The 10,328-nt window shown below is 42.7% G+C and overlaps 1 protein-coding gene across 1 annotated transcript; it reads left to right on the top strand.

Moving 5' to 3' along the window:
* Nucleotides 1–5,299: 5,299 nt before the first annotated feature.
* Nucleotides 5,300–9,175, top strand: CTF1 (cardiotrophin 1). Its single transcript, XM_083376091.1, has 2 exons — nt 5,300–5,418; nt 6,542–9,175. Exons 1-2 carry the CDS (start codon nt 5,308–5,310, stop codon nt 6,992–6,994), a joined length of 564 nt encoding a protein of 187 aa, XP_083232217.1. The 5' UTR covers nt 5,300–5,307; the 3' UTR covers nt 6,995–9,175.
* The last annotated feature ends 1,153 nt before the right edge of the window (nt 9,176–10,328 follow it).

The following is a 10,328-nucleotide window of genomic DNA, read 5'->3' on the forward strand; positions in this document are numbered from 1 at the left end:
GGAAGCAGAGGGAGGGACTTTACCGGTTGAAGCACTGCCTGTCCTGCAGCACGTCAGCACATGCAGTCACTTCTTGAAAATAGCAAAGCTCCAAATACCGTTAAGGATTATGGCTGTTGTAAATGATCTTTTGCTGGTGGGATGAATCCAGGTCAATGAGACACAAGGGCTTGCAGGAAGATGGCCAAGCTGCTTTTTTGGTCAAATGTACTTCATGAATGTAAGATCTTCATATTTATCCTCTGCATGCATCATTCAGAAGAGCTCATGTAATGCCATGGCTGCATTCACACACATTACCAAGCTGCCAACCTTTTGCTGAATTTGTGTTAATCATGAGCAAATGTTTACTCAAACCATAGTTTAGCAGATGTAAAGCAGATCAACAATATAACAAAAGTTGTAAGTGGAAATTTGCCCCCTAACATCATGATTACTACTGGACTACTTTAGAGGGACTATTACCTCAGTTTCCCAGCTGTAGTAAAAGTTTAATGTTAGCTAACTTTGCCATTCAACTCTTAGCACTGTTGCTGGAAAACTTGATAACCTATAGCTTTTTTAAAAAAAACCCTACCTCTGCAAATAAAACTCTTTTTGATAATGATGAATTTTGCATCATTCATGGAAGCTTGCAATCTCCCAAAGAATTCTGAACTTTAATAGTGTAGCATCACTGAAATGAGAAATAATCACAATCAGTTAGATATACCCAACATCATTTTTGCTTGTTTGTGACACGGGCTTCTGTAAATTATGGTTTCTTGTGTAGCCCAAACCCAGTCGGCTGCAGTTGGTTCAGGAAGACCTGTGAAGTAAACCATGGTTTAAGAAGGTAGATGAACAAAGTGTTTCTGTGGTTTCTTCCACTAGATTTTTGTTAACATGGACTAGCAGCGCAGTTTCAGGTTTCAGCAGGAGCAGCTGAGTGCATAAAGATTGAATGAGCCCAACTTGCAGGGTTTCACATGACACAGGATCAGTTAACTCCCATTGCCTGGTTCACACAAGCAAAAAAAAAAAAGATAGATTGTATAAGCTCAGCCTTTGAAAACCCTTCTCCCTCAACATGTTGCCTCTTACTAGTACTGAATTGCAACCCCACAACATTTGGTCAGTGTGTCCAAAGCCAACGGAGGTTGATGGGAGTCCTGGGCCAACATATTCGATGTGGAGAAAGCTTGGACTCTGCCTCCTTGATTCTTTTTGGACAGTTTTTCCCCCCTACCTGCATATTAAGCGCATATATTTTGCCCACCCCACCCCCTCTTGGTTGTTCATGTCCTCTGTCCAGATTATTTCCTTCATTGTAAAACCTCTGCAATGTTCTCCTCCCTTCATTCCTCCTTTCTGCCTCCCGCACCTCCCACCCCCAAGAGCAAGAGATGTAAAGACTGATGAACTTGAAGTTGAAGTTAATCATTGATCTTGGGCAGTAACTTTAAAAGACATTTACTGCTTGGTAGTTAGAATGCCTGGCACAGGAATGTAGAATTTGCATTTCGAATGGCCAGGGAGAATATTTAGTATTTCCAGATGAAAGAGCGGAGAAATTGAGGAAGGGTAGGTTTCTCCTTCATCCAATCAAATGTACCTCCTGGGTCTTATTCTCTATGTCCTCATGCAGCTTGCCAGCCAGATGCTTTAGCACAGAGAGACCCTTGTGTTGCTTGATTCCCAGAATCTGGTATACTGCTCTTGAATATAGAAGCTCCACTTAGTTAGACGCTATCGATACGGTAGATCTTTCTTCTCTATCTTAGCTTGAAACCTTTAGCAATCGTCCTCATTTTTTTACTCACTCTTCATCCCAATCTCTGCTTTTATAACCTGCTGTCTCAGTTTTCTTCAACCAGCCATTTTCCAAATTTACTGGCACTATAATTCCCAGAATTCTAACACCAGATAGGAATTCTGGTAGCTGCAATTCTAACTCTTGATTGTCTTAAGAAAGTGTTCCTCAACCTCGTCGGTTTTAAGATTGGTGGACCTCAACTCCCAGAATTCCCCAGCCACAGCGAGACTGGATGGGGGAATTCTGGGAGCTGAAGTCCACCCATCTTAAAGCTGTCAAGGTTGAGAAACACTGATCTGAGGGGGGTCTTCTTCTAATAGGGAATGCAGAGACCATAGGAAAGGATTACAGTAGATAGAATAGGCAAAAAGCTTTATTTTTATCAAATAAAGTTTTATATTACCACTCAGTCCCACAAATATCTTCCCCCAGTTCAGTAGGAAAAACACAAAAGCTTATGACCTTGATAAAACATGCTAATCTGAAAAGTTGCCACCAGGTTCCTTCTGCTTTGAAGTTGCCATCAGTAACTCATGTTCTTGAGCCCTTCCCAAACTGCATGAGGCTGCCTTGAATTTGGCAGTCGAATTGAATAAACTTAAAAGGGAGAGACATTCTAGGAAGGATTAGGGGCTTGGCACAATTTTGACTGTTAGATAAAAGAATTTGCATACAAATTAGTGGAACAACCTGCCTCCAGAAGCTGTGAATGCTCCAACACTGGAGGTTTTTAAGAAGAGACTGGACAGCCATTTGCCTGAAATGGTGTAGGGTTTCCTGCCTGAGCAGGGTGTTGGACTAGATGACCTCCAAGGTACCTTCCAAATACTACTACTACTACTACTACTACTTATTATTATTATTATTATTATTATTATTATTATTATTATTATTATTATTATTATTATTATCATCATCATCATCATCATCATCATCTCCGTGGGTGACTTAGAGCAGGAGTCCCCAATCCCCCCAGTCCGTGGATCGGTACTGGGCCACGGCATGCCCGCAACCGGTCTGCAGAAAAAAGCGAAGCCCCACCTGTGGGATGCGGGCAGCACACAAAACCGCACACTCTCCAGTCCATTGAAAAACCCCTCTCCAAGGAACCGGTCCCTGGTGCCCCCAAAGGTTGGGGACCTCTGACTTAAGAGTCTGGTTAAGAAGGAAGGGCATCTCTTGGTTTTTGCCGTCGAACACATCAGCTTTCTCCAACTGGGTCCTCCAACTATGTAATGGCCTTGCTGTCTAGGAACAATGAACGTTCTTGGCCATCCATCTAAGACCCAAGAATAGCCAAGGGCCTTGCGTTAATAGGAACTGTGTGATACTCTTTCGACCTCTTCTGTTTTTTTCCACTGAGAGATTAAAGAAAAAGGTGAAACTCCCTAGCAAAGCTTCAGAGTTTTTCCTGTTTTGCACACAAAATGGTGAATTAGATGAGATTTTGTTTCTGCCTGCATTCAAAGGGTGGTCCTCAACATGTTGTCAACAGAAGTTCCTCCTCTGTACTATTTTAGAAGCTTCTGGACGAGATGATAGCAGTTATTATAGGATATCCGGGAGTCAGTGGAAAAGTTCCCTCCATTCTGTATTTAGCAAGTGTCAGAAACTTCAACGTGCTTTGACAATCATTCCTGCTCCTTCTAATAACCCTGCAGTTTCAAAGTCCTTTCCTTGAACACAGATACAAAAGTTAAAAAGAAAAAAATATGTGCTGGAATCTACAGGTGTGTCCAAGACGCACGTAGGTCATGGGAAAGAGAGTACATTGCAAATCAGAGAAGAACAAAGTCTCTGTTTTAATTTAAAGAATTTACAGGCCAGAAAGTCCAGCTACATCTGTGTGGCACAAAATAACAAATCCTTAAAAAGGAAAAAAAAGCTTTTAGAGTTTCTTTTGAAAACACAGCCATGCGAAAGGCCAGGTCTACTTGGCTACGTTTTATTGTTACAGCCTTGAATGCTGCCCAGCAAGCATGCATGCTGAACAGGTGACAAAAGATCTTTATTTAATGACAGCTGCGATTCTCAAAAGATCTGCCTCCCTGATTTTTGGGACTGGCAAACTTCAGCATTACTTCATTACTTCACAATTCCCTATGCTATCTCTGGAAAATCCTTTGGACCTCAGCCTAATTTCAGGCATCTTCAATATTGCTATCCTTTTTTGTCTTCCCTTTATTAAGTGGGAACTTGTAAGTTCATTTTGAACTGTAAATAGCAGGTACCCACTCTACCTGTTTTTGAAGCACCCAAAAATAGGATAGGAGTGGATAATATTGATATTATAGGTAGATACAGAGGGACGTGGTGGTTCAGTGGAGTAGGACGCTGAGCTTGTCGATCAGATGGTCAGCAGTTTGACGGGTCAAATCCCGACTGCCGCGTAACAGAGTGAGCGCCTGTTACTTGTCCCAGCTTCTGCCAACCTAGCAGTTCGAAAACACGTAAAAATGCAAGTAGAAAAATAGGGACCACTACGGTGGGAAGGTAACAGCGTTCCGTGCGCCTTTGGCATCTAGTCATGCCGGCCACATGACCACGGAGACGTCCTCGGACAAGCGCTGGCTCTTCGGCTTTGAAACGGAGATGAGCACCGGCCCCTAGAGTTGGAAACGACTAGCACGCATGTGCGGGGGAACCTTTACCTTTACTATAGGTAGATACAGGTAATCCTTGACTTACGACCACAATTGAGCCCAACATTTTTGTTGCTAAGTGAAACATTTGTTAAGTGAGTTTTGCCCCACTTTACGACCTTTCGTGCCACCGTTGTCAAGTGAATCACTGCGGTTGTTAGTAACAAAGTTGTCGCAAAAGGCGATCACATGACCCCGGGACACGGCAACCGTCATAATTATGACTCAGTTGCCAAGCGCCTGAATTCTAATCACTTGACTAAGGGATGCTGCAAAGGTTGTAAGTGTGAAAAAACAGTCCTAAATCACTTTTTAAAGTGCTATTGTAACTTTGAACGGTCGCTAAATGAAGTGTTGTAAGTCGAGGACTACCTGTACTGCATAGAAGTATTTCTCAACCTTGCCAACTTTAGTATGTCTGGACTTAACTCCCAGAATTCCCCAGCCAGTCTGCTGGAATGCATCTTAGAATTGCTCAGCTTGAGAAATACTGCTGTATAGTATTTTTCATCCTTGCTCACTTCTGATGCTGTACCCTAGAATTTGAGTTATTCTTTAAAATGAATTGATTTCCTTTTTTTGGTCTCTTCACTCTCTCCACCCACGTGGATGTCTCCTAGGTTCTGTGGCCTGCAAAAAGCAGGATAACATGCATAGTATTATTGATACAGGCATTTGAATGTTTAGAGGTTTTTAAGAAGAGACTGGACAGCCACTTGTCTGAAATGGTATAGGGTCTCCTGCTTGAGTAGAGGGGGTGGACTAGAAGACCTCCAAGGTCCCTTCCAGCTCTCTTCTGATTGATTGATTGATAGTTACTGGTTCTTGGGTCTAATGGTCCTCTCGATTCTGTCTGCAGTGGATTTGCCGATGTGCTCCGGATGTTCTCGCACCCAGCAAGAAATAGCCGTAGAGATTGAAAGGACACACAATCTCACCCTCAGCATGCAATTCAGCTCAGGACAACTGCTGTCAAGCTATGTGAGTCCTGAATATAAGTGGAACAAATTAATGGAGGGTATGGGCCTCTGCCCACAATGGGGGAAATGTGTTTTAATTAATTTACAATGCTTCCAGGGTAGAACAGAAGAGGGGACTTTGGTCTATGTGCAAATGGATAATGATTTGAATTTCCTGAATGAAGGACCTTGGTATTTTTCTCAGAACAAATGTGTGGAAACTGTTGTACCATAGCAGGTACACGGAGACAACTTGTTAATAATTCTTGGTTTTTCAGAATCGCGGGTAAAGTTGTATAATCTATGGCAGAGGTCTCCAACCTTTTGGGCACCAGGGACCGGTTCCGTGGAGAGAGGTTTTTCCACGGCCCGGAGAGTGTGTGGTTTTGTGTGCTTCTTGCATCCCACAGATGGGGCTTTGTTTGTTTGTGCAGACCGGTTGCTGGCATGCTGCAGCCCGATGCCAGTCCATGGACCAGGGGGTTGGAGACCCCTGATCTATGGGACTGTATTTCCTATTCACCCCATTCCCAGCCCCAAACCCACTGGGTGACCACAGACCAATTCTAGTATCTCAGCCAAACCTAAAACTGTCTAATAAAGTGAGTTGAGAAGAGTAAGTGCAATGGTCTCATTCACTCACACATGCCCCACACACCCAGTAGTATGGATAGAAGTAGTCCTTGACTTACAACCATTCATTTAGTGACCATTTGAAGTTAACAACAGCACTAAAAAAAAGTGTTATGACCGTTTTTCACACTGAACAACCATTGCAGCATCCCCGTGGTCATGTGAACAAAATTCGGGCACTTGGCAACTGGCATATGTTTGCGATGGTTGCAGGATCCCTCCAGGTCACGTGATCCCCTTTTGCGACCTTCTGACAAGCAAAGTTAACGGGGGAATGCCAGATTCACTTAACCAACGCGTCACTAACTTAGCAAAGGCAGGGATTCCCTTAGCCGCCTTGGCGAGAAAGTTGGTCAAATGGGGCAAAACGTACTTAGCAACTGTCTCGCTTAGCAACAACAATTTTGGGGTTAGCTCTGGTCCTTAATGGAAGACTACCTGTGTCCGTCGCTTTCTGAAGATCCAAAAATCCAACTTTCAAAGAACTGATGGTCTGACTTCTCTCTGTTTAGGTGCATCACCAGGGGGTGCCATTTGATGATCCCGACTTCAACCCAACCCTTCAACCCTTTCCAGGAGTCCCGTTGCCAACCCTGTCTACCACAGACTGGCTGGGTCTCACCGACCAGGAGCGGCTGCAGCAGAACGCCTCGGCCTTCTCCAATTTGCCGGTGTACTTAGCCAGCGTGAAATGCCAGCAAATGGAACTCAATCCATTGGAAGCCGAATTACACCGTCAGCTCGAATCTTCCAGCCTGCAGTGCCTGGGTCTGGAGAATAACCTCAAATCCATCATGTCTTCCCTGGACATCGCGCCAGGTCCAGCCGTGTCCCCTCAGCCTCTGGAACCTGACAACGCCTTTCTTGCGAAACTCACGGGCTACTACATTTGCCATCTCTTCCGAGACTGGGTCAACAGATGTGAAAAGGACATTGCCTTATTAACTAAGAAATATCCTGTCTAAAAATGCTTCTCTTTCCACATTGACCAGTGGCAGAGCTGGAAATGGGGAGGGCACAGTGTCGCCCCCCCCCTCTATTTAACTAAAGCATGGGATGGGTCAATTCATCCTTTGTCTTGAGTTCACACAAAAATTAGCTATGAACATGCAGCACCTTTAACCACTGAGTCAGTTGCAAATCTAATGGTTACTATCAGACAATATCCTGAGACTTGCTTAGTTTTAAGCTAGTTTGTTTGCATCTTAGCCTGTTGTGCAAATTCGGCTTCCTTGGGTTAGCTTATGGTTTGATTTCCTGATCTATCCAAGAAAATGGATTTACTTAGTAACCAGGTTAAGGATGTTGCAGCTATTGAACCATAATCAGAGTGCAAGGCTGCGGTTCACCCAATTGTTAACGTGTCTTACAACAAACAAGGCTGAAAGTTAACAACTCTCTTCAGATCAGTAAGATTAGGAAACAAGGACTTTTCAATTAAGAATCTATATGCTATTGAAACAATTACTGGCAATCCTTGACTTACCACCATTTGTTTAGTGACTGTTCAGAGTTAAAACAGTCCTGAAAAAAGTGACTTATGGCTGGTCCTCACACCTATAACCGCTGCAGCATCCCCACAGTCACATGATCAAAATTCAGACATTTGGCAGCTGGCATGCATTTAATAACTGCCTTGCTTAGCCACAGATATTCTGGTCCCAATAATAGTCATAAGTTGAGGACTATCTGTATACATCTTAAAGCTGTATAAAAGCTCTGAAATCACAAATAAACTTTGCATGGTGGACAACTTAGCCTATTAATATGTTCCAGGTGGGGAAAGGGTATCTTTTTTCTACTTAGTGTGAACCCTGAACAGATGGCATGGCGTGCTTTCAAAGCGCAAGGTTTCCCACTGCACACTTCATGGCTGTAAAACTGGCCAGTTTCTTTCACTGAGCTTCTCCCAATGTGGTTTTCTCTGGAATTACAGCTCCCATAATCCCATAGGCAACATGGGAGATGAGACTGTAGGCTGGACAGCCAATTCTGGTCCAATCGCATTTTTCTCATTGGCAAGGCCAAGAAAACGAGAGATATGCGATAGTCCACATTTGGACGGCGGATTTGCAGACATGCAGTCCAAAAAGTCACTTTGGTGCACAATCCCTCCTGAATGTGGAAATGAGAATTATGGCTATGTGCTTGATTGTGGGCTCTCGTGGGAAATATGATTAGGTTGACTTTTAATCTAGAGAGCAAACCCAGGTTGCTAAGGTGGCTTGAGTTTTAGGAGTTTGCTTAAGTTTAGGTTTTCTGAAATAATTCCATTCTCCCTTCTGAATTAGTGTTTTTCATCTTCAGCCACTTAAAAATGTGTGGACTTCAACTCCCAGAATTCCTCAGCCCGCATAGAGCCTTGGTGGAGCAGTGGGCTAATGCCTCCTTAAGGTAACACCAGCTGCCTGCAATTAGTGCAGGTTCGAGTCCCACCAGGCTCAAGGTTGACTCAGCCTTCCATCCTTCCGAGGTAGGTAAAATGAGGACCCAGATTGTTGGGGGCAATAAGCTGACTTTGTAATAATGCCGCTTGGGGGGGAGGGAAGCCCTAATAAGCAGGCATATACATAGAATGAAGGCTATTGCTAAGCACATTGATTTGTGCTTTAGATTGTAAGCCGCCCTGAGTCTTTGAAGGGCAAGATATAAATGGGATTTAAAAAAAATAATTCCCCAGCATGCTGGCTGGGAAATTCCAAATCCACATACCTTTAACTGGCTGAGATTGAGAAGCATTGCTCTATGTAACACTGAATATTAAGAAACTGGTCCTCAATGCTGAAATATGTGGGCAGTTTATTGTCTCTTTACTGATGCTGTTTCTTTCTCAATAGCACCATCCCATTTTTAATGATGAGTTCTCACATAAGGTTGTGAGGGAGGATTTTTTAAAAAATTGGTTTTTTTCTATTGTATTAGTTTAATATTTGCTATGTTCTTTATAAATTCCTCCAAGATTCTTAGCGTTGTGAATTTTTATCCTTTCTCTTTTCCAGCTAAAATTCTAATTGTGAAGTTTCTTTTCTCTTGGATATATGTTCCTAGCTAAGGGATTTTTTATTTCTATATGGTTTTCTAATTTATATGTATTGTATATAGAGCAAAACTTAAATTTATAATCGTAATAAAACTATTTTAGTAGAGCCCATAGTTTTTTTCTCTTTCTTTCTTCTGCTGCTGCAATGAACCTATAATTTACTAGACTGATTTGCTTCTGATTTTCTTCTGTTGCCAAGAAAACTTTTCTTCTGTTGCCAAGAAAACTTCATGGTGGTATGAATAAAATTGCCAGAAATTAGTTTCAGAGTATCTTAAAGTTGAAAAATTCACCTAAATGAGAGCATCTGACTGATCGTGGCTGATCTCCAAAAGCTACATAAAGTTGGATCTTATTATTACTTGGAAGGGAGACCACTAAGAAATCTCATGTAAATTTGGGCAGGCAAAACAACATATCTGAGGAAGGTAACAGCCAATGATTGATAAGGCTGTATCAGTCATTGGGAGCCAAGCTGGACTTGAAATTAGAGTTTTAAAAATATGTTTTACCCAAAGTGATTACCCTAAGTCACACATCTTACTAAGCCATCATTAAGTGTAATTTATTTGACTGATTTTTATAGTCACCCATATCAGCAAGTGACTGTGGGCAGCATTGATCATTAAATATAAAGACAATTAAAAACAATTTAAAATGGTTGTTGCTACCATTGCCTGAATACCTTAAATCATTAAAGTCAAAAGCAAGCCAACCCTATCATAAATTATGGTGTTCCTGAATTATGACTTCAACAATCAACTACAGCTCCTTTAAACCTTATTTCATATATTTACTGCTTTCCACAAAGATGCACAAAGATCTTTACAGCTGAAGCTAACTGATGGTGTGAGAGCGTCTATTTCCCAGTTCTAATGCCAATCTGCAGAATTTAGGGGGCTTTTACTTTACGGGACGTGGTGGCTCAGTGGGTTAGGACGCTGAGTTTGTCAGTCGGAAGGTTGGCAGTTTGATGGGTCGAATCCCGAGTGCCGTGTAACAGTGAGTGCCTGTTACTCGTCCCAGCTTCTGCCAACCTAGCAGTTCGAAAGCACGTAAAAATGCAAGTAGAAAAATAGGGACCACTACGGTGGGAAGGTAACAGCGTTCCGTGCGCCTTTGGCGTCTAGTCATGCCATCCACATGACCACTGAGACGTCCTCGGACAAGCACTGGCTCATTGGCTTTCAAATGGAGTTGAGCACCGGCCCCTAGAGTCGGAAACTACTAGCATGCATGTGCGGGGGAACCTTTACCTT

This window comes from Vipera ursinii (assembly GCF_947247035.1).
Source record: "Vipera ursinii genome assembly, chromosome: Z".
Lineage (NCBI taxonomy): Eukaryota > Metazoa > Chordata > Lepidosauria > Squamata > Viperidae > Vipera > Vipera ursinii.

Excerpts from the sequence above, each read along its gene's own strand:
- CTF1 (XM_083376091.1), top strand. The coding sequence starts at position 5,308 with ATGTGCTCCGGATGTTCTCGCACCCAGCAAGAAATAGCCGTAGAGATT. Across the intron at positions 5,419-6,541 it reads GACAACTGCTGTCAAGCTAT|GTGCATCACCAGGGGGTGCC; the intron begins GTGAGTCCTGAA and ends CTCTCTGTTTAG.